The following is a 23,589-nucleotide window of genomic DNA, read 5'->3' on the forward strand; positions in this document are numbered from 1 at the left end:
GCATCCTTTTTTTTTCTTTCCAAACCCTAAAAAGGTTTTCATTTTTTTGTGTGAAAAAAACTCCACTGCAGACGCTGCATTTTGGTAGACTGCGTGTTGAAACGGGAACAGTTTCATGTGAACGTTATCTTGCGGTTAGCGAAGTAGGGCACCTGTCGACGTGAAGACCTCAGCGACTAACCACCCTCAACTCTACTAAACCGGGTCACTGGCCTCGTTTTTTTTTTTTTTGCCCCTTCTTATTTCTCTCCCACGTGCAACACAAGCAAAAGCACCGAGTGCCATCTTGACACGTTTTTTTTTTTTTTTTTCTGCTGCCGTTTGTCTTTTATCAGATGGATTCTTCACCAAATGTCAAAAGCAATCGCTTGACACCAGGAAGTCGTGACACTTTTCGTGCTGAGCTGCGATGACCCTCTGGAGATGCTTCATCGCGCTTCTCCTCAGCCGTGAGTATTTCTTTGGGTTCCCCCCCCCCCCCCACCCCATAAAAGGCCGTCCACGTCCGCTTTTTTGCTCTTTTCTGCAGGAAGCGGCCCACTCTTCGCTGCCGCCCAGAAGCTTGACAACAGATGGGGCAAGCTCAACATGGAATCGCCCTTGCCCTTTTTGCTGGGCTCAGAACTCGTGGTGTCCTGCCGCATCAAGAATCCGTGTTCGCCGGGGTAAGAAACCACAGACAAAACGTTTGAAGACCAACGAAGAAACCATAGAAGGAGTCATATTTAAAAAATCTATTCTGTCTTTACAAAAAGTAACTCAAGTAATAGAAATAAATAGCAAAACTCACAATAGCATGAAGCTATCACAGTTTATTTTTTAAACAATAGTTTTTATAAAGCAACATTAAGAACTCTGCCTTTACAGTTAGAAAATAATAAAACGCATACAACAACAAATAAAATAGCAATGAATGAAAGTCACAATGATAAAAGTAATGCAAAGTAAACTAGTGCATCTGTTCCAAAAAGTAATCTAAGCAATTAAAAAAAAATGAAATTAAGTAACACAAGTCACAATAACAAGGCCATTAAAATTTTACAGTGGCATAATCAAATTATATCTTTGAAAAATATATAATTGATTTAAAAATACAAATAAAAAGTAAGAAATAAAAAAGTAATATTTGCAATAATTAAAGTAATTAAAATAATAATTGTGTCATAGAGCTGCATTGAAAGTGCCACCTTTATACAAAAGCACGTGATTTAAAAAAAAAAACGCAAAAATCGACATAGTAAAAAGTGCTGTATTAAAAATAATCTGCCTTTACAAAAGCACACTAAAAGGTTACAAAATAAAAAAATAATAAATTAGCAAAAAATAAAAATATTGATTAAGTAAATGAAGATTAAAACTAACAATACAAGAGTATGGAAATTATCAAATCAAAGTTAAAAAAATTATATAACTAATGTAATTCTAAAAAGAAAATACTAAATGTGAAGAAAAAATAATATCAAAAATAATATAATCAATCTCATAAAAGAATTTGCCTTTTACAAAAATCCAAGTAAATAAAAGTACTGTAATCAAAACAAACTAAAAAAAAAATAGCCCTTGCAAGTCACAATATAAAAAATAAAAAAAAGGTAGCATAGTATGATAATAGAAAGAATTTGTAAGTAGCAAAGCAACTAATGCGCATAATGTTGATGTTTGCCCTTGCAGGTCCAAAGTGTCTTTGGTGTTGCCGCCCGAGAATGAGTGGAGGGACGACTGCAGCCCGCTGGTGCTGTTCAGGCTGGCTAACATACGGCGGCCCAAATTCAACCTACGCTGCAGGCTGCACCAGCACGGCCAAGTCCACACCGTCGACGGGTTAACCCTGGAGGGGGGCCGTATGTACTGTAGCGTCAGTGGCGCTTTTAGAACAATTTGACTGGGTGGACGGGGGTCCGGCAGTTTAGTCAGCTGATAAATACAATGACTAAATACTTCATAAAAATGTACGATATATTGAAAGCCATACAATTTAACCAAGTAATTAAAAACAGAACAAGGACTACCTCTAACTGTAGCTAGCTAGCTAGACAGCTACTAGCTAAAAGCGGCATTATGGCTAACCACAAGCATTTTCCTTCACCAAAGGGCCCCCAGAGAAGCCGGAGAACATCACTTGCGAGACCACCTCGCGTTCCCCCTCGGTGGAGTGCCGGTGGCAGGCCGGGCACGACACTTACGTGGCCACTTCCTATAAGGTGTCACTCAGCAGGTTAGCACTCAACGGCAGCTCGCGAATGCTAATGTGCTGCGTTATAGCAAATTTGGACAACATTTAACTTTTTGTGTGCGTGTGTTTCTTTTTTAGCTGTAAAAGTTCATAGTTCACATATCATTTGTAGTTTTACTTGGTTCACTCAACAAAAGAAAGCTACGTCTAGCGCTTTTTATTATTATTCATCATTATTAGTATCGTCAGAATGAATTCCATACCAAATAATTCAGTCGTTCATTCCTCAGTGGAAACAGCACTTGGAATTGGATTTCTGAGGCGGACAAGGTGGAGTTACCGAAAGAGGAGTTGGATGTGAACCAGCGGTACCGGCTGGTGGTTAGCGCTGACAACCACTTTGGACTCTCAAGCTCGGATCCGTTTACGCTGCAGCCCACACAAATACGTAAGCAAGCAAGAAAGGACCTGTTTGACCATGTTTGTTTTTAAAAAGTGCTAACAAAACGGAAGTTATGATATAGGTATGATCTTTGTCGCTATCTATGCTATATAACGAGGTATCTTTGGGTGTGTCTGTCTTTTTAAGCATGTCCATGCAGTATTCTTTCATCTTTGGTGTGATATCGTGAAAGACGGCAATCGTCATCACAGAGTCTTTTATAAGAAAATCATGTTTCATATGGAAAATTAATCAAAAATTCAGAAAATTAGGCAATACGGTATAAGCAGTATACAAATGCAAAAAAAACCAAAAAAAAACAGGTGTAGTCAAAACACCAATTTTGTACATTTTGTAAACTGGCAAAAGTATATTTCTATCTGTTTCCATTTTGCAGCAATTAGCATTAGAATATAGCTAAGTTTCATCATTTATTCACAAATCTATTTAGAATTGTGATTAATTTAGGTTTTTTTTTTTCAACATGGCCCTGGTTGATATATTTTGCTCTGCTGCCCCCTGCTGGCCGTTTGTGTAATACCTACCATTTCTTCAACCGTTATTTGCAGTTGAGAGGCTTCATCAAAGCCTTCTGTATGCTCTAGCATAAATAAATAACAAAACATTAAAACGTATAAATACGTCTTTGGAACACTTCAAACATTTAAATAGAACATATTTATCCGTTTTTGGAAGCATATCAATTATCAAGCAATAAATTTCCAAAAATATTGCTATCTCAGGTGAAACCAAACACAGCAACCCAAATTTACCAACAAACCATTGAAATATCTTTGTCACTCGAAATAAAGAAAACAATGGAGCCAGTGTCATCAGAAATTCAATTTGAACTCAAATTAAGCAGCAGTCATTTTTTTTTTTTATTACAGGAGAGCTCAGTATTGTTCATTCGATTTGACATCATCATTGCTCTCCTTTTTTTTTTTTTTTTTTAAAAAACAACAAATCAATTAAAAAAATTTTAATAAATGTTTTTTTTAAAAAAAAAAAATTATAAATACATATACATATATATATGTATATATATATATATATACTTTTTTTTTGTATGTGGGTGAGTATGTGTATGTGCGTATGTGTGTGTGTGTGTGTGTGTGTGCGTGCATGCGTGCGAGCGTGTGTGTATTCATCAGTTCACCTAAAGCCCATTAAAAAAAATCCCATACTAATAATATAATATAATAATAAATTGCCAAATGCAGAAACATCAATGTAAGTTATCACGATGTAGTGGCTCTCGCTAACAGACAGAATTAAGTAACCGGAATTAGGTTAAAAAATTCTATATACGTAGACCATGTTTCTATAAATTTTGATATTTGGTTTTTATTTGAGGCAGATATTTTTTCCATTAAAATGTGATTTATGAGGAGGTTAGACCATTGGTCGATATTCAGAGTTTGTTTATTTTTCCAGTTAACAAGAATTGTTTTTTTAGCGATAGTAAGGGCTACAAGTGTAGATTGAAATTGTTTATGTGGTAAGTCAGTTGTTGTTAGGTCACCTAGCAAACACAAGTTTGGAGATAAAGGTATCCTACAGTCCAAAATAGCGGAAAGTTTTTCTAAGACTTTAGTCCAGAAATACATAACCGGAGTACATAACCATAAAGCATGAACATAAGTGTCTGTAATGTTTTGTAAGCATTGGAGACAAATGTCGGAGTCTGAGAGTCAGCAGCAGTCATAATGAATAATGCATAAGCCAACGTGATCTTCAAACAAGGGGTCTCTTCACTCCTACAGTTGTACCTGAAAGCCCTCAAATCACAAGTATCCACTTTGGGAACTCTTCCACGCTGCCGGCCGTGTTGCGGTGGGAGACCTGCGAAGACTCCTCCCAGCTCACTGCTTTCGTCAGGCTCCGCCCAGCCAAATCTTACTCCTGGGTAAAAAAACAAAAAAAACAAAAGCCAGGTGACCTCCTCCAGGCTTGCTGGGTTCCCTGTGACCCCCTCGTCCCGCTTCTTATCATTTAGGAAGCGAAGGAGGCGACGAGGCTCCAACTGGATGAGGTCCAAGTGGATGATCTGGAACCTTTGGTAGACTACAAATTCCAGATCAGGGCATGTACCACGGGAACCAGAAACTGCAGCAAATGGAGTCAAGAGATGATGAGCAGAAGTCCTGGAAAAGGTCTGGTCAATTTTCCTGTTAAGTTTTTGCATGTATTGTATTCTTCTTTTGTGCTTTTGTTTTCTAAAATAATATATTAATGAAAGTACAGGAATCGTCTTACATATTTAGACTAGGGGTGTCAGGCAATCATTTTTTAGAATAGCAATTCATCGCAGGACTTCAGTAGTTAACTCAAGATTAATCGCAAATTTTGTATCTGTTCTAAATGTAATTTTTTTTTGGTAAGTTCATACTAAAACATACATAAAAGTGTGTGTGGGGGGGAGTTAAACTAATAGAAATATGGCTGCATATTTTAGTAATTGATACAGTAATTTCATAAAAATAAAAATTAAAAAGATGAACTGTAAAAAAAAAACGAGTGTCATATTGATTTGGGTGATTTTTCTGCCACTAGATGGCATAATTGCATTTGTAAGACGTTGGTGACAGCTCAGAGGATTTTTCTTTTCATATTAAGGGCTATCTCATCTTTAACATGAAGTAACTTGTGAAATTGTGCACATTTTTTTAAATTGTAAAATACAACTTGACCCCAAAAATATATGCATTATTATAATAAAATCTATTACTACTAAATTTTGACGTGAAAAAAAAATTAAGAAAAGTGGCGATAAAGGAACTTTAAATTCACTCAAAATTAAATGCACTATGTGTGTAGTCCAAGTGCATACAAAGTCCTTTTCATTCATCAAAGGGGATTCCCCAGGGCTCTGTTTTAGGGCCCTTCTCTTCATGATCAATCTCCTCCAATTGGGTCTCATTTTCTGCAAATTTGATATTCTCTTGCATTGCTTCACAGATGGCTTTCTTTGCAAAACCCACAAGCGGATACTTTGGATTATGAAACTATTAGTGATGACTAATAAGTTTCCTTTGCGTTTATCTTTAGGGCCGTCTGAGCCACTGCATGTGTGGCGGATATTGCGCAATCACCAGAGCGGCTCACCTCGGACTGTCACGGTTTTGTGGAAGGTACTATGCCATTCATCTGGAAATGGTTTACATTACATAGCATGTAATGCTATTTGTCCTCATTTAAAAGCAGTTCGACTCGATAAGGGTGCGGTAATATGTCAATTAGCCTCATTGTTGCGTCACAACCTCTAGGCTCCTCCTCCAGAGTCGTACAGTGGCCAGGTGGAGCGCTACATGGTAGACTTGGGCCGAGGTGCCGCGGCACGGGAAGTGATCTGCGTCACGTCCGCGTGCCAGTGCTCACTTCGGGTGCCGTCCGATCTTGCGGAGCTTGCCGTCAGCGTGGTCACCACTTACGGGACGTCGCCGTCGGCCCGCGTGCCTCTCATTCTCTCAGGTACACAATGCATCACAACACGCATGTTAGACAATAGTGAAGTTTTTATCATTTTATTATAATTGTAACAGCAGTTATTAATATGAACTCATTTACTCCCCAAAAACGTACAAATGCGTTCTATCTAACAAATTTATGACCAATCAGAGTTTTGAAAGTGGCTCTTCCCTTTTTAACAATAAAATGTTAATGTTTGAACAAACATGCCGTTTGGCGGGGTTTCCTGAACAGTTATGATTATCGACCTACTGCCACACTTCTAATGATTTAGATTAGTTAGGTTAGTTATTATGTCACAATAAACCATTCACCAAGCCTTAATGAGAGTATATTCATGGTGAGGTGATAGCAACGAGGCTAACGTAGCATGTTGCTGTCCAGGTGACCCAGGGCCTGTTCTCGGGCAAGCTGATCCCTCGGCTAACGGCAGCGCTATGCTAGTCTCCTGGGAATGGGCTAGACCAAGAGCACCAGAAAGTGAAGAGCTGTATTATGTTCTGGAATGGACTAGCGTGCCTGCGGAGAAAAGTGAGCTAAACTGGATACAAGTGTCCAAGGATCAAAACAATGCAAGCATCACAGGTACAAACAAGTTGAGAAGTAGTAAACGGACACAGTGGGATTTATTTTTCAATACGGCACTGACACCTAGAGGATAGCAAGTGTATTACACATAATCTGCTTGTGATTTCCTGTTGTGAGGCTTTTCTGAGGGCGTGAGGTACAACATCTCAGTGTATGACGTCAACAGTCGAGGAGTCAGCACGCCGTCATCTATCCTGGACTACTCAGGAGAGCTCAGTAATACACGCCTGTATACATTTTGGTTTTTTAATGAAACACTGTGAATACTTAGTAGTATTGACAGCCTTTCACTTTCCCTCTCCGACATTTTATGTGCCAAAATGCTTTTCCTTTCTTTTCAAAATTGTGAAACCCTTTGCTTTTTCCACATTTTTCACAAAATTGCTATACTATACCTATAAATTTGTATTATTATTATCATATTATTATTATTATTTTTATTAAATGTGTTGGGGGGGAAATAAAAAAGAAAAGAGACATTTACAAAAAAGGCTGCTACATTACCAAACTTGACAAAAGCGAGCTTCCTGGTTAAGGTCTAGGGCGTGACGTCACACTTTTATATTTTCAGAACCAACCGCCGGTCCCAGCGTTTCTGTGCTGGACCACAACACCACACACCTCCTGGTCCAATGGGCGGACCCCGCGGTGGACGAGCAGAGGGGCTTCATCAAAAACTACACAGTCTATCTGAGGACCCCCCACGTGCACAGCCCGGAAATCCCAGGTCAACAAAAGCATCACAACTATAAACAAGTGCGGAGGAAAAACCGGTATGGGGTAGATGCCACGGACTTTCGACTTCCGGGTTTTACACATCAGCGCCGTTTTCGGCCATTGCTGGCCGCGTTCCAACACTCTCACCCCCACCACTGCGCCCCCCCAACCGCGCGGGAGGGCGTCTCGGCTGTCTTAAATGCTTCGGACACTGAGACAGACACTACACACTCGCACCCGTCGACGGGAACGCGCCACCGAGGGGCACAAAGGCGGAAGCGCAAGTACTGGGACGCGGCCCACACGTCGCAAACCAGAAACGCAAACAAAGTTGATGGGTGAAAACCCGGAAGTCCAGCCACCTCCGTGGCATATACTCCATTGTAGTGTAGAACGAAAAGGGAACGCATGAAAGCCTATGATTGAATACAATAGTGACCTCTAGTGGACAATCTGAGTACCACAATCATGCTTTTCTTTTCTTTCTTAAGGACAAATTAAAAGGTAAGCACCCGTGATAATAAATTTGATATAATATTTAATCATTCTTAATTGTCTGCGTTAGGGGTTCAAAGTAGAATTTCTAGCCATGATTAGGGCTTTTACTTCGGGTTTCAAATCATGGGTTGAGGTTTCTAAACAAAGGTTCATTTAAGGTTTTCAAGTTTAGGCTTGAAAGGGTTTTTCTTGCTCCCTCCTGCTCCCTGTCTTTCCTATATTGCTTCATTTCATTCCTTCCTTTCTTTTACTCATTTTTTCCCTCCTGCCTCCCTTCCATTCTATCTTCCCTCCCTCTCTTTCTTCTTTCCTTCATTTCATTCTTTCCATCCTTCCTCCCCCCCCCTTCGTTTTGTCCCATTTTCTTTCCTTATTTCCTTCCTATCTTCCTTGTTTCTTTTAGTTAATTCCTTTTTCCTCTTTCCTTCCTTTCCTTTCTACCTTCCTTCCTTTGTTCTTTCCTTTCTTACTGCCTCCCTCCATCCCTGTTATCCTCCCCCTCCTTTCCTTCCTAAATGTTCCCTCTTTACCTCCTTGCTTTGTCCTTCCCTTCTTTCCTTCCTTTCGTTCTCCCTCCCTCCATTCATACCTTCCTGTGTTTCCTCCTTTTCTCCTTCCACCATTCCTTTTCCTTGCTTTCATACATCATTTCTTTGCATCCTTCCGTCTTACTCCCACGAGGTGAGCAGCACTTGTCAGCTTGTTGATGATGTCATCGTCCTTAGTGGTGGTGGCTGCGTCGCATCACAGACGGAAATGGCTGAAGTTTCCCCGGGGCGCCGTGGCCATCCAGATGTCTGCCTCCACCTCCGCCGGAGAGGGCCCGCGCGGGAATGTCTTCTACCATCGATACAGGGAGCCTGCAGGTGGCTGATCATACTTTTCCCATGACGATGCTTCAACGTTCACTTATTTGCTCCCAAAAATGTATAAATACGTTCTATTTTAAATGTTGTAAGTGTTCCAAAGACGTATTTATACGTTTTTATGCAAGCACATACAGAAGGCTTTGATGCAGCCTCTCAACTGCAAAGAATGGTTGAAGAAATAGTAGTTATCACACAAACGGCCAGTAGGTTGCAGCAGAGTATAAGAGATCAACCAAAGCCAAACTCATTTCCTCACAATTCTAAATAGATTTGTGAATAATGATGAAGCTTAGCTATATTCTAATGTTAATTGCTGCAAAACAGAAACAGATAGAAATATACTTTTTTCCCTGACTAAAAGAAGAGACTCTAATCGTTCCATGTTTTTATAGCAATGGGAACACAATATTCTGTGGGCCTTGCGAAATCAGTCCAAATCCAGTAAAACAGCTGCGAGCAAAGGGGGTTGCTTCAGAGAAAATGGCTGCCAGTGAACGAGTTAACAACTAGAGAATAAACTGCACAACGTGAGATTGGACAATTTATGGAATGCCTGGATGTTGTGAATATTTTCATTGTATTTTCTTAGCTGGACTGGCCATGCAAGTGTTGCCCGTGTTGGCTGTGGTTGCCGTCCTGGTACAGCTGGCGTGCTGGAGCTGTGTGAGGAGAAGGTATGCAAAAAAATATTGGACTCATTACACAAGAAGGGCCCTTTTGAACTTTGTTGTACCTGTGTGTGTGTGTGTGTGTATGTGTGTGTGTGTGTGGTGATCAGGATCAAAGCAATATGTGCGTTATGGGGTCCTGACTGGTTGGTGGAAAAGCTTCCCAAACCAGGAAATAGCCTACCCATCAAACTCCTGGTAGGTAGGACACTTCATTAGGTACCCCCTGCATGATAATAATGCATTAGATATTAGATTTTTATGGCGCTTTCTCTTTTGCACACCCAAATCAATGTGAACTGATATTGTCTTATGTTGAAACATTTGATTCTTTAAATGTCATATTATCAATGATGATGATGCATTCAATGCCGATTGAGATCAAGCAGACAGCTAAGATCAAGGTGGTAAATTTTCCTCTAACGTTGAATTTCCTGTTAAATGTTTTGGGGTCTACTTTCATAGCTTGACGTTCATTTCATGCCGCGGCAAGTATAGGTTAGCGTGTTTAGACTCACTGAAACCAGGTCTAAATGGTGGTAAATGCGATTTTGGTGCATTTTTGATCAAGGTGCAGGCAGACAGATTCGGTGTCGTCGTATTTCATTCATAAATATGACAACAATCCCTTTCAATTGTCTGTTGACTGCATGCATGATGAATACATTCAAATAAATCCACTCCATATACAAATAATGGTCATCTCGATCCTTAGCTGGACACCGATAGCGAGACGCCCTTCTCGTCCATTGACAGCGACCCCCCGCTGTCCCCCATCAGTTTTGCCTCCGCAGAGGCCTTGCTCCCCCCCGCCTCTAACGTCCAGCAAGCCACTAAAGCCGAGACCTGTTTTCTGGCGGAGGTTGTCATGGCAACACTGGACCACGGTTACAAACCTCAGCTCAACGACGTCCCGCGAGGAGACCAGCCAGACCAGGACCAAACGGACCCCACGGGAGTTGACTCGGGTGCCGGCGGCTTTGGACCAACCCTGGGAAACTTGCAGCCCTCCGCCTGGCCCCACACGGACTTGAGTACGGGAAACTGGGGGGGCCTCGAAGGTCATCCGCCTGTGATGGATTTACAGGCTGAAACCGTGGTGGAGGTCTCGCTGGCGGGTGGCTACATCCCACAAGTCTGCATTCCCTGCAACGGGTAGGAAGCAGAATAACTCTTTGACTGCCAGACGTTTTCAGAAAAGGGATGTCGCCAGTGCCAGCCGATTTAAGCATTTCGACTGATCTTTCAAGGTCCACAGAAAATTATGTGTTTGGACTATGGAAACACACATACTACCAAATGAAAGATTGAACTCTCATCTTTCATCAGAAAAAAAAAGTTTGTTTCTACCTTATTCCGTTTTTCAGTAATCAACAATAGAAAATGGTTAGTTTCACCTCTGTTTTGAAAAAAAAACGTATTTTAACGTCTTTGGCACTCCTCCATAGGATTTTACTAAACGTTATTTAACGTTTTTGGCAGTCAAAGAGATAACCAACACTGATGCTGTTCATTCATCCTGTCTGCAAATTTCGTAGAAAACCACACAAGCAAGCACAAACCCCACCAAAAAAAAAAAATTGTGTCCATTTTTGCACTACTTTTAACAAACAACAACATAATTACAGTACACATTTTGTACTGTTTTGGACAATTTGTATCAAACGCTTGTGAGAACAGCGTCAATATGGAATCCTGAGCAAATGTTGCCTAAAAACGCATTTTGTACTATTTTGTATCAGTAACAAGGTCGCGTTAAAATTTTTTAATAATACTTGTTTTTCTACTAATGAATGCTCACTTTTTTTTGTACAATAGCACACTAAATAGTTGTGTGTACCCGGTCAATGTGCTCTCAATTTAAACCCATGTCAAAGAAGCATGTCAAAGTTGAACTAAAACTGTCACTCTTCTTTGAATGACTGTGTGCTATTGTCTACTTTTTGAATCAATACCAAACTAAAATCTAGCAAGAACATTTCCTAAGTGTATTTTGCACTTTTTGTACAATATGCTTACAAAGATCCTTTGGCTTAAACCTCTGCCTAGGCTGAATGAATGTTGCCCTAAAATAGTCCATTTTCTTTTAATGACAGCATTTTTGTTTGTTTGCTTGTACAGTATTCTACTAAATCCTCATGAGGACAGAAGTCTATTTTCGAACCCGATTTAAAACGCCACCAAGCCAGCAGCAAAACTCTCTTAAAACACATGAGCAAAAGCAATTAGCATAGTAATTGAGCTCATGTGTACCAGCTGCGTGTCGTTAGCGTCGAATTTTGTTGTGAGTGAGTAAAAAACACACCGCAAGTGTGTCTGTTTCCTCAACTTCAATTTAACACTTTTTTTTTTTTTTTTGCAACTTCCTGATGGTTATCTCACTTCCTCAACCACCTTCCATCCCCTATACGCTCACTCGCCCAATGTAAAACTTTACTGGTGAAAAATCAAACAAGATGCTTATTTATTTATTTATTTATTTATTTTTTGGGGGGGGGGGTGAGACGCTTTGTGGCAGAAGGGGAAAGTCCCACAATGCATCTCGTCACGGGTGGTGAAGCTTGAAAGGAGTTCTCAGATGCACGGAAATGTTGATGAGGCGAGCTGTGGGAAATTGTGTCGATTGTTTGGTCGCTAAGATGAGTGCTATCGCTAGGTAAAAGCTCAAATGAGAAAAGATCATGTTTGGGGCATTGTGTTAACGGTCTGTTAGTTGAAATGAAATATACTGTAGATGGGCTCAATTGTGTGTGCAAATATAATGAATTTTTGAATCAAAACAACTTAGCGTAACGTAATGTAGCATAGAGTTAATGTTAATGTATCATAATCAGGGTTGGGGAATTCGATTAGCTTTAGCCACAGGTGCTTCTCATTAACTGGCAGGTAAACGAGCTAATGAGCACCTGTTGACTAGAAGCACCCAGTGGCTAAAGTCAAACTGTTGTTCTCTCCTGGATTTCCCAACCCTCATCATACCAATGTAGAGTAAACTGGTGTAAAATAACATCACACACGGAATGTAGCATAACTGAATGTAGCATAACTGAATGTAGCTAACGTTATGTCATTGGTAATAGTACCACGCAGTGTAATATAAATCACAAAACATCGCTTATGTACAATACAGCATATCAAAACACAACATAAGAAAACGAGACAAAATACAATACAACCCAACAGAACATTGTTAAACTGGAAAGCCAAGAACACGACTAGATTCTATAGCACAGAAAGGCTTGAAGGGTGGTGTGTGTGTGTGTGTGTGTGTGTGTTGGAATGGTTCCATTGTGCTGCACGTCGCCACACTGAACTTCCTCCAGTCAAGCGAAACTTTGACTCACATGCTAACAAAGAGCACGGCGCTTGACACATTCACCGCGCCGACCATGCGGAGGATGTTAAGAAACAACCATGATGATGATGCACACGGTGGCGCATCCACCGTTCTGGAGTTCAGTAAGTACATTGTCGTGTCAAAGTTTGTTTGCTTTGTCACAGCCAGTAAAACTCGCATTCCAACGCTTTTGTGTTTCTTTGGGAGGTGGTCTTTGATGCGAACGTGTGACACACGTGCACAAAAAGTCCGTTGCCGATGACACATGGCGGCAATTCCGTGGTCCCTGGTTTGCGCCGGGTTGCTGATGCTGCTGGTGCGACTCGGCGCAGGTAAGCCGCAAAGTTCGCTGCGTTTATTTTGAAAACTTCTATCACAATCGTCTTTATTGGCCAGTTATGTTAAGCACAAAAGGAAGAAAGAAGAAGGAAAAAAAAAATATATATATATATATATATATTAGGGCTGGGACGATTCACTTGTCGGGATCCAAACCGGATCTCGATACTTTGGTGGCGATCCGATACACATTGCGGTACTTCTCATTCTTTTATTTATTTTTTTATTTATTTATTTTTGGTCTGCATTTTATTTTCATATTAAGAGCTATCTAATCTGAAATTCCCCCAGTATAGGCTTTCCAAGTAAGGGGCGGTCATTAATTGCACGGTAAAAATTTTTTGTGGCATTAAAGAAACTTAAAATTAACAAAAAATTAACACACTAATTTTGACGGCCCTAAAATATATACATTAGGGACATGGATCAATCATACACTTTTTTAAAGTAAAATAGAGAACTACCTAAAAAAATGTCTATTGGTCCAGATGATTCTATTTTGTGCAACCACTTTAGGGAATAAAATTGAGCAAAATTAGACTTTTTCAGTGAAGGAAGGAAGGCTGGTAGGGAGAAAACAAGGATGCTACGAAAGGAAGGAAGTAGCGAGGCAGGATGAAAGGTAGGATGGAAAAAAGGATATATAAAGGAAGGAAGGAAGAATCAGAAGAAAGAAAACAAGGAAGTATGGAAGGGAAGGAAGATGATATGATGTTATATTTACTTTAAAACCCTCAACCTTGAAAACCTATTTTAGAACCCTAACCCTTGCTCATGAACCAGGAAGTAGTTTGCTAACTAACAAGTATGCCTCTTCCCGATTGGCTGTGGCCTTGGCAGAGGTCAGCACCCTACACATGTCTTGTTTTTCCCGTTTCTCAGGTGAGACGGAGGCTTGCGCGATCTGGTCCAGCGCGGGGCCCGCGGTGCGACGAGGTTCCAGCTTTAAGGTGTACTGCACCTTTAACTGTGACTGCGACCGCTCCATGTACAGCGAGTACTCGCGGGCGCCGCACGCGGAGTTCAACTCCAGCACCACGTACATGCGCGTGGACAACATCGCCGAGGACCGCACCTTCAGCTGCCTGTGCCGATGCCTGGACCTGGACCAGTGTGGGATTGACATCTTGACTGGTTGTGAGTGTGTGGACCACCCGGGGACTGGTTGTCGTCTCCAAAAACTGATTTTATTTTATTTTTTAAAGTCTGTTTGATGTTTTTATGTCTGCAGATCCACCAGAGACTCCACGGAACTTTCAGTGCAACCACACGGTGCTGAGCAACGAGACTGGTGAGGTGTTTTGTTCCTGGGATCGAGACGGCAAAACACACCTGAGAGACACTTCAGAGATCAGGTCAGTGCATGTGCTTGTGTGTGTGTGTGTGAATGACCTTTAAGAAATTTGCTTCCCATATATGAGGTTGTTCCCACAGAAAATGAAAACAGGTACACTGTAGAAAATTAAATAAATAAATACATAAATAAAATAAAATGTTTTTTTCCACTCAGAAATTCTAAGTCAATTTTACAAGGAGAGTTTTGAGGTACTCAAGCATTGAGGAACGAACCCAATGACCTTCACCTTGGGAGAAAGCCACTCTACCGCTTGAGCCATGCCACTCGTGCTGTTTGCCATGCATTGCTGGTGTGTCTAAAATGAGAAAGAAAAAAGAAAAAGAGGGTCTCTTGGAGGTACAAGGATTCCGTCTACTAACACACAGCAGGGGCGGCATGGCTCAAGTGGTAGAGTGGCTGTCCCCTTACATGAAGGTTGTGAGTTCCCTCCTCAACCCTTGAGTAGATTTTTTTTTTTTTAAATAAACCGGCAAAATTTACTCAAAACTTTCTTTGTAAAATGTACTTCTTTTTTTCTTAACAGTGTTGTGTGCTGTGTGCACGTACTCCTAACCACACTCTCGCTCCCACACATGCACTCAATCACGCACACGTTTAAGTTTGTAACTTTCTGAACGCATTTTAACACACCGCCACACACACGCACACACAGTCACGTTTTTTTTAAATGTGTCTCATGGGGGAGACCACATTCACACACAATCGTTCACAGACTGACAAACACACAAATTTGACTCATTACACTAAATGTGTCCTTTTAAACTCTGTTGCTAACCAAAACAGAAGCACAAATGAGTATATGTGTGTTGCAGGGTGACCAGTATTTCAGAAAATCTCACAGTGTCGTGGCCTCTAATCAAAATCGTCATCGGGGGAGCTGATCCTCCAATTGCCAGATTTCCCGTGCCCAACAGCGTCCGCTTCATCTCGGTGTGGCTCAAAACCTACAATCCGTTTGGGCCAGCCGTGTCGCTCACCGCCAACTACACCCTCAGTGACATCGGTACTTCTTTTTTTTTTTAACGTTCTTGTCTTTGTGTGATTGTCGTGGTGCACTTTCAAGTTGACATTACGTTAATGTGAACAGTGGTCCCCTATGCTCCGGCCCTCGGGGTGCCCCGATGCTCCTCCAGGAAGTGCGACATCAAGGTTTGGCCGCCTGAGAGAACGCAACGCCTGGAGGTCCAGTACGCTACGGAAACAGGGAATTGGAACACCTACCCGAATTCAGTAAGGATGCTGTAATCTTTGTTTAACTATAATGCTAACAAGAGGGGCGCTGCCTGATTAACTATTTACCTGGTTTAAAAAAAATCAAGCTTTCTATAACCGCTAATACTGTCTATCATCGTAATGAACTCTTGCGTAAACGAGCCAATTGAAATTAATTGCCTTCAATGAACTTTCTTCACCTTCTACAGCAAGTGCACGTTCCTGGTGAACTTGTATCCATGAGTATTGCCTTTAGCCAACAGAGGGCGCCCTCCCCTCTCTCCTCCCCTGAAAAGCTGGAAGGCGTTCTCGCGCTCAAAGCCCCGCCCCCCACGTTAAAAACATTGCCAATACGTTGAAAGTGGAAAAAAAAGAGAAGTGAAACTGAAAACCAGAGAGTTGAAACTGAAAACCTGTGACACTCAGAAAAAAAGAGTGTAAAAAAAAAATGCAGATTGGCATTGAAATAGTCACGTGACACCCGGATCACTATGAGAAATGATCAAATGCTAATATGCTAACTGTTATTCCAGGACGGGCCCGTAGCTTCGGATCACTTGCTATCCATCGGTTCTCTGGAGCCCTACCGGTTCTACCGTTTCAGAGGCCGGGCCAAATTCAGCACGGGCTTGTGGAGCAAATGGAGTAACGTCACGTCCAGTTGGACTCAGGAGGAAGGCAAGTATTTGAAATCATTTGATATTACATTTGACATTATTGACATTATTTTCTGGCTTTTTATAAAAACTCCGTTGAAGTTTTAGAATTACAATGTCGCGATTATAGTACATACTGAATGCTGATGGGAAGTACGTGTCTAAAAGTGATGGTGTTAAGATGCTGTATTTGTGTAGGCAGTTTCTTCGAAGCACAACAAGGTGACGCCCGATGTTTGTTTGAGACAATTTACAAGGTGCTACACTTTTAAACCGGTAATAGAGCCTGAGGGCTGTCCCATAATCACAACATGAAAATAAGTAGAAGTGTCTACAATGAGTAGACACATAAAAAAATAAAGTCTCAATTAAGACACAATGCCTAATGCCTTGAAACAACGCTTTCATTCCTTTAAAGCCCCACTAGTCTAAATACGGTATTTTGGTTAATATTACATTAGTGGAATATGAGATAAGCAGCAAAATCCAGAAGTTTTTTTATCAATATAAGAAGGCGACCATTTTGCCACTTGCTGTCGACTGAAGATGGCATCACAGTTGTTCAGGTCTCAGGTAACAACAGCTCAGCTTCAGAAAACAGGTGAGCTCTGATTGGTCGTTGCCTGAGCCCTGAGCAACTGTGATGTCATCTTCAGTCGACAGAAAGTGGCAAAATGGCCGCCCCCCGAGATGGATTAAAAACAGCTGGATTTTGCTGCATATTCCACAAATGTAATATGAATCAGAATAGTGAGGTCACATATAACATATTATTGGCAAGAAATGTTTATGGTTGTCTTCCCCTTTAAGACAAAAAAGGCCTCTTTCAAAGCAAACGTTGTGGTTTGTGTCGGCAGCACCTGCCGAAGAGCTGGATGTGTGGTACGCGCGACCGCCGTTCGACTCCAAGTCCATCAGGCTCTACTGGAAGGTAAACACGAACGCACGAGTGTGTCATATGATTATGTTTGTCTCCATGTCGTTTTCAGAGCGCTGCTTTCTATTCCACTTTGACATTAAAAGGTCAATTTTTGACCACGGCTTAGGCGTTACGCGTCACACATCCCTCACTTGTAACCACACACACGTACACGCTTAACATATGCACGTAGGTATTGTCATATTAAAACACACTGAAGCTGACAGTTTCGCTTTACTAGAAAAGCGGCGCTAAAGAGAAATGATCGAGTAAAGACATGATGACTTGCCAAATGCTGAGAAAAAAAATACAAGAATCAAGAGACAAAACATTCCACGAATACCTCAGCCAAGGACAAGGAAGTTGAGTTTTTTTTTTAATGCCATTAATAAATTTTTTTAATTTGGATTTTGACCTGTTGTACATGACAAAAGCAATAGCAACAAACTCAACTCAACTTTATTTATAAAGCACTTTAAAACAAGCATTGCTGTGTGCAAAGTGCTGTACATGGAACAGAAATTGGTCGTGCAGTAAAGAGAAGTAAAACAAAACAAGTATACAAGTAAATACAATTTACATCAATAAATTAATAAGTGAGTGAATAAATAAATAAAATGAACGTCAATTTCATAACACAAAATACAGCAGACGCCACACATTCTCCTCATATTCATTCATCCTCAACCAATTCAAAATTTGACAAATGGACCTTTTTTTTTTCAAACTGATCTCAACTTCATAATTTCTCAATTGATCAAAATCCTAAATCTTTTTTTTTTTTTTTTTACCTCAATTCCACATTTTCCACACAAATTCAAATCAATATATAAAAGTCAATTAATAATTTCTCGACAGATTCAAACCAACTTCAAAATGTTGTAAATTCTAAAAAGACATACTTTTTGAAGAATTCCACCTAATTCACAAATGAATTAAGATTTTTGACAAAAGTAGCTTTTATTTATAAAAAAAAACTAAATTAATTCCTAATTAATAGACATTAAACAAATTATCCTCATATTCACTACTTCTCAAACAATTCAAACCATTTCTAATTCAATATGATCAATATTATAAAAAAAGCAACTTTTTCAAAAATTCCACATCAATTTCACAAATTTGTATAAAAAAAAATACTAAAATGTTACAAATGTAACTCTTTTCATAAGAATTCCATGAACGAAACAAAGTGATCCCCAAAATTACTTAATGTGTCCAAATCACAAATTTCCACTTTTCTAATAATTAATTTAAATTCCACTTAACACTAATCAACATTCCAAAATAACCTTACTTTTTGTGAAACTTCACAGCAAATGACCAAAACTAAGGAAGACATAAAAAAAAATAACTACTTTTATCCTATACTTAAGCTTTTTTTTTTCTTCTTCGAAGTCTTACATCTGACGTTACCTACAAAGAAAATCTTCATTTGACAACATTTGAGTTCAGCTCACGTTGCACTTTCTTCAGTTGCTGCTCTTCACATTCCAACGTATCTCTCTGGACTTTCCAGCCGATGACCGTCGCCCACGCCGCGGGTCGGATTACGGCGTACGTGGTGGCGGTGCACAACTCCCAGTCGGCGCCGGTGCTGACGTCCAACTTCAGTGCCAACGCCACTGGCGCTGAAGTTGCTTTTTGCGCGGAGTGCCACGTGACGGTGAGCGCCCTCAACTCCAAAGGGACGTCCCCGCCGGCCAATGTCACCGTCTGGCGCGCCAAAGGTAAACAATCACGTGCAGAGCATCAGGAAAGCATTCACAGTTCTTCACTTTTTCCGCCTTTCTATTCATTTTAACATTTAAAAAAAATCTTCAAATTTCAATGTGATGAAACTATGGAAGACATTCTTACAAACATTTCATCCAAATTTTTCGCAGACTTTTTTTTTTCTTCTTCTCATTTTTAGCATCAGCCGAGTTGGATGTCAAGGTGAAGGCACGCGAGCACGATGTTGCCCTCTGGTGGAACCAATCAGAAGGGGCGGCGGCGCACGTGTTGGAGTGGTACCCTGAGGGACTCAAACTGCAGGAGCTGCAGTGGCTCAGATTGGGCGCAGAAAATCGTAGCGCCGTCATCACAGGTCCTACATTTCTGTCTGTGTTCTGGGTTATCTGCTTTTCATCTATTCCAGATCATTCGATTCATTTATTCGGTGTCATCCTATTTTCTTTTGATATGTTCTAGATCATTTTCACAATGTGTTCTGAACTGGCGTTTTTTTTTTTCACAGGTTTGAATGCGTCTGAGTGCTATGAAGGAAGCCTTTATATTTTCTACAGTGACGGCTCGATGGCCACCAGAACCTTTAGACTCATCAACACCAGCCAATCAGGTAACAGTACACTCTAAAAACAGTTGGGTCAAAAGTAACCCAATTAGGGATGAAAAATGGACCGACCCAACTTTGAGTCAACAAATCGATCTTTTAGTATTAAACAACTCATAAATATTGGTCAGATCCTTTACTTGGGTCAAAAAATTGGGTTGTTTTGTATAAAACAACCAAAAAAGTTGGCTAAAATTGACCCAAGTAGAGGATTGGTCCATTTTTGACCCATAGTTGGGTTATTTTTGACCAGGGGTGTGCCAAAAAATCGATTCTCATTTAGTACGATTCAAAATCCATTTTAAATGTCCCAAAATCGTTTTTATTTAAATTATTTTATACCGTCTTCCCTTTGTTTGTGTGTGCCTTTATTGAGAGAGAGAGAGAGAGCGAGAGAGCGCTGTTCATGTTGTACCCGATTTGGCCACTTAGGGGCAGTGTGGTTCCTGATACACAATTTGAAGCCACATTAGAGAGTAGAAGGAAAACGTCACGATTAAATTATTCCAATAAAAGTTTTTTTTTTCAGCGTGGAACCGTTCTGTTGAGTGATAAAAGTGCCGCGTGTAGAGCACTAATTAACATTAGCGAGTCGGACTGCAGTAGATCATTACGATTCCTTAAACATCTATAAATTGAAACAAAAATCATTGTCAATCAAATCATTCCGAATCAAAAATCGTTGTTAATCTAAAATCAATTCTGAATCAAATCGCACACCCAAAAATCGGAATCAAATCGTGAGACATTCAAAGATTCCCACCCCTATTTTTGACCCAACTGTTTTTAGAGTGTATATGACCATTCAGGATAAATACTCCTCTGAGGCCAGCCTAAATGATTAGGTCACACAAGATCCGGGTTCAAGTCTCCGTTGGAATACGTGTTTTCGGGCTCCCACAAAAAGTCTGAAGAACCGATGCACCAAATTCACCAAAATGTCACTCCCAGCAGTAATTTCATTACCTCTTTTGCAGTGCCCAAAGTTGGCCCGTCAGTTCAACAGGAAGTGGATGCCAGTAGGGTGAAATTGACGTGGGCGGAGCTTCCCAGGGCTCAGCGTGGCGGCTGCATCACTCAGTACACCATCTACCTGGAAGACGGCAATGGACATTTGCAGCAATGTAAAAAAACGAATATCTTTGATCAAGTTGATTTCGATTTATTCTAACTGCCATTTTTTGCGTCTTTGATTTGCAGACCCCCTTCAAGCGACCAAACGGACGTTTGTGGTGGAGGACTTGCCTGTGGGCGCCCACAGCCTGTGGATAACGGCTTGGAATTCTCAGGGAGAAAGTCCACCTTCTCAAAAAGTCAAGATCATCATCCATGGTGAGAGCACGTCATGTCCGCCTGTACCTGTATCATTAACTCTCGGATGTTTTACTGGATTTGGACTGATTTTGCAAGGTCCACAGAATATTGTGATCTATTGCTATAAAAAAATTTGGGGGGAACCTACCAAAAGAAAGATTAGCGTCTCTTCTTTCACCATGAAAAAAAGTATATTTGTATCTGTTTTTGCTTTTGCAGCAATTAGCATTAGAATATAGCTAAGGTTCATCAATATTCACAAATCTGTTTAACTGTGGGGGAAAGGGCTTTTTTTTTTGCAACATGGCCCTGGTTGATCTCTTATACTCGGCTGCATCAAAGCCTTTTGTATGCTATAGCATAAAAAACTTATAAATACATCTTTGGGAGCATGGTAATATTTAAAATAGAACACATTTATACGTTTTTGGGAGCAAATAAGAGACTGTGAATTTTTTTTATGCTTGACATTTTTTGTATTAGAAATTAAACAAAACAAATTAAGATGATAAATCCACTTTGTTTTATGTGTACAGTTGATTATGGTGCTTACTAATGATGACTAAAAATAAATGTGTGCTCGTTGCGGTTCGCAGCTGTAGAGAAAATCCCAATGCGCCTCCTGGTCTTGTGTTTGCTGTTATCCGTGGCAGTGGCGCTGTTGCTGTGCCTGTGTCAAATTCCACCCGTGAAGAGGAGGTTCGTACCATAGCAACAGCAAAAACACACACACAAAAAAAAAAAACATGATTCGTTTGCCCTTTTTTAACCAGAACGCGTCCTCTTTGTAGGGTGTGGCTGCTTTTCCAGTGCTTCATACAAGTGGTACCGGATCCCGCAAACAGCAAATGGGCAAAAGAATGCGCCCAGGAGAAGGTGATCAAAAGTTTTCGTACCACTCTTACTTTAGGGGTGTCAAAATGAGTGCGTTAATTTTGAGATAAGTTCCTTTAACGCCACAATTTTTTTTAGCGCGTTAATGACCGTTACTTGGAAAGAGGGGGGGAACAGCAGTCAAAATTTAGCAGTAATAAATTTGATAATAATGCATATATTTGTGGAGACTGTGGTCATGTTCTATTTTACAATTAAAAAAATGAGTTACTTAAAAAAAGTTACTTCATGTTAAAGATTAGATAGCTTATAGTATGAAAAGAAAAATGCACTGAGCTGTCACCAATGTCTTACAAGTGCAATTATGCCATCTAGTGGCAGAAAAATGACCAACACAAATCAATATCACACTTGTTTTTTTTATAGTACATCTTTTTAATTTTAACAAAATTTTATGAATTATTATGAAATTAAAGTATCAATGACATTTCTTTTAGTTTACCATTTTTTTCCCCTAAAAACTAAACTAAACTAAGAAAAAATATATTTTATTGTACATTTAGAACAGATATAAAATTTGCGATTAATTGTGAGTTAACTATTGATGTCATGCGACTAATTACGATAAAAAAGTGTAATCGCCTGACACCCCTAATTGATTGATTTTTGGTTACGTACGGTACAGGGTGAAATGATGTTGCACGCCCAGCATCGTGACGCCGTTCCAACCGTGGAGGAGGAGCCAATCAACAACATCATCACAGATGTAGAGGAGCTGTCCAATCACAACACGGAGGCGGCGGCCTCTCCACCGGCCGGCCCCTCCACACCTCGGCGGCCCCTCACCACATACCTCAAAAGTGACTCGCACGAGTCGGACGGCTCGGAGCAGACCCAGACGTCGCTCAACTCCAATACCGCAACTGCAAACTACCTCTCAGCCCGACGCGAGGAGGAGGAGGCGGCGGCGGCCCAACTGGCCGAGGAGGAGGAGGAGTTTGCACAGATGATGACGATGATGCCGCTGCTGCCCGCTTGCAGTTTGTTCAGCGAGCCGATGGAAGCGCAGATCATTGGGACGTTGTCCCTGGATAAGGTCCAGATCGACTGCAGCAGCCTCTTTGAGAACCGCTGACCTCACACACACTACTAGGAAGTTGAAGCGCTTTATTTACTAGCTGTCGAGTCACATCGTTTAAGTCCACTAATCACTCATTTAGGGTGATTCGATTTTATAAATTAAAAACCAGAACACTATTTTGCTGAAAATCAAATATGCAATAAATTCTCCCTAGGAACAAAAACAAAACAGGATTCGTTTGCCCTTTTTTAACCAGAACGCGTCCTCTTTGTAGGGTGTGGCTGCTTTTCTAGTGATTCATGCAAGTGGTACCGGAACCCGCAAATGGGCAAAAAAAAAATGCGCCCAGGAGAAGGTGGACAAAATTGTCGGTACCACTCAAAAAAATCTATCCATCTATCGGTTGACAGTTCAACAGCTGTAAATAAGCCAAAACACTCGATTTGGCAGAGGCATCTTTTTTTGAATTACAGTTATAATTATTTAATAAAAAAATAATAATAATACAAGTTTCCTCCCGTAAACATCATTAAGCATATAATTTATACGTGTATTTAAGGCAAGTTGTGGAAACTTAATTAATTTCCATTGCATCTTTAAAACAAGGGCACCATCTAGGGGAGTAAAAAAAAAATGTTGCAAGGGCTTCATAATGCAATTTAGTCCCTTTTAAGGGTTTAAGTGATGATCTTTTAAATGTAATGGTCTTCAATTTATATGACACGAGGAGGAAACATCCGGCGAAAATACTTTTTCTTTTACTGGTGAAGCACATTTTA

General features: G+C 40.4%; 2 protein-coding genes across 3 annotated transcripts; both read left to right on the plus strand.

Moving 5' to 3' along the window:
* The first annotated feature begins 301 nt into the window (after window positions 1-301).
* LOC144062745 (interleukin-12 receptor subunit beta-2-like) lies at window positions 302-11,301 on the plus strand. The gene is made up of 16 exons (XM_077584422.1): window positions 302-449; window positions 530-665; window positions 1,672-1,841; window positions 2,092-2,215; window positions 2,464-2,621; window positions 4,382-4,524; window positions 4,615-4,771; window positions 5,667-5,749; window positions 5,885-6,089; window positions 6,471-6,671; window positions 6,792-6,890; window positions 7,246-7,401; window positions 8,615-8,755; window positions 9,348-9,432; window positions 9,537-9,624; window positions 10,142-11,301. The coding sequence occupies exons 1-16, from the start codon at window positions 410-412 to the stop codon at window positions 10,583-10,585; spliced, it is 2,430 nt and encodes an 809-aa protein (XP_077440548.1). The 5' UTR covers window positions 302-409; the 3' UTR covers window positions 10,586-11,301.
* A 634-nt stretch (window positions 11,302-11,935) lies between these two features.
* On the plus strand, window positions 11,936-23,567 carry il12rb2 (interleukin 12 receptor, beta 2a). Of its 2 annotated transcripts, XM_077584424.1 has the most exons (17): window positions 11,982-12,082; window positions 12,750-12,885; window positions 12,971-13,095; window positions 13,985-14,239; window positions 14,334-14,457; window positions 15,272-15,462; window positions 15,547-15,689; window positions 16,205-16,349; window positions 17,185-17,258; window positions 18,766-18,976; window positions 19,162-19,335; window positions 19,486-19,587; window positions 20,559-20,705; window positions 20,782-20,913; window positions 21,492-21,594; window positions 21,687-21,771; window positions 22,415-23,567. In XM_077584424.1, exons 3-17 carry the CDS (start codon window positions 13,029-13,031, stop codon window positions 22,862-22,864), a joined length of 2,403 nt encoding a protein of 800 aa, XP_077440550.1. In that variant the 5' UTR covers window positions 11,982-12,082; window positions 12,750-12,885; window positions 12,971-13,028; the 3' UTR covers window positions 22,865-23,567. The 2 variants fall into 2 exon arrangements, with proteins under 2 accessions (XP_077440549.1, XP_077440550.1); XM_077584423.1 differs by having other exon boundaries at window positions 11,936-12,885.
* The last annotated feature ends 22 nt before the right edge of the window (window positions 23,568-23,589 follow it).

Source organism: Vanacampus margaritifer, chromosome 13 (assembly GCF_051991255.1).
Source record: "Vanacampus margaritifer isolate UIUO_Vmar chromosome 13, RoL_Vmar_1.0, whole genome shotgun sequence".
Lineage (NCBI taxonomy): Eukaryota > Metazoa > Chordata > Actinopteri > Syngnathiformes > Syngnathidae > Vanacampus > Vanacampus margaritifer.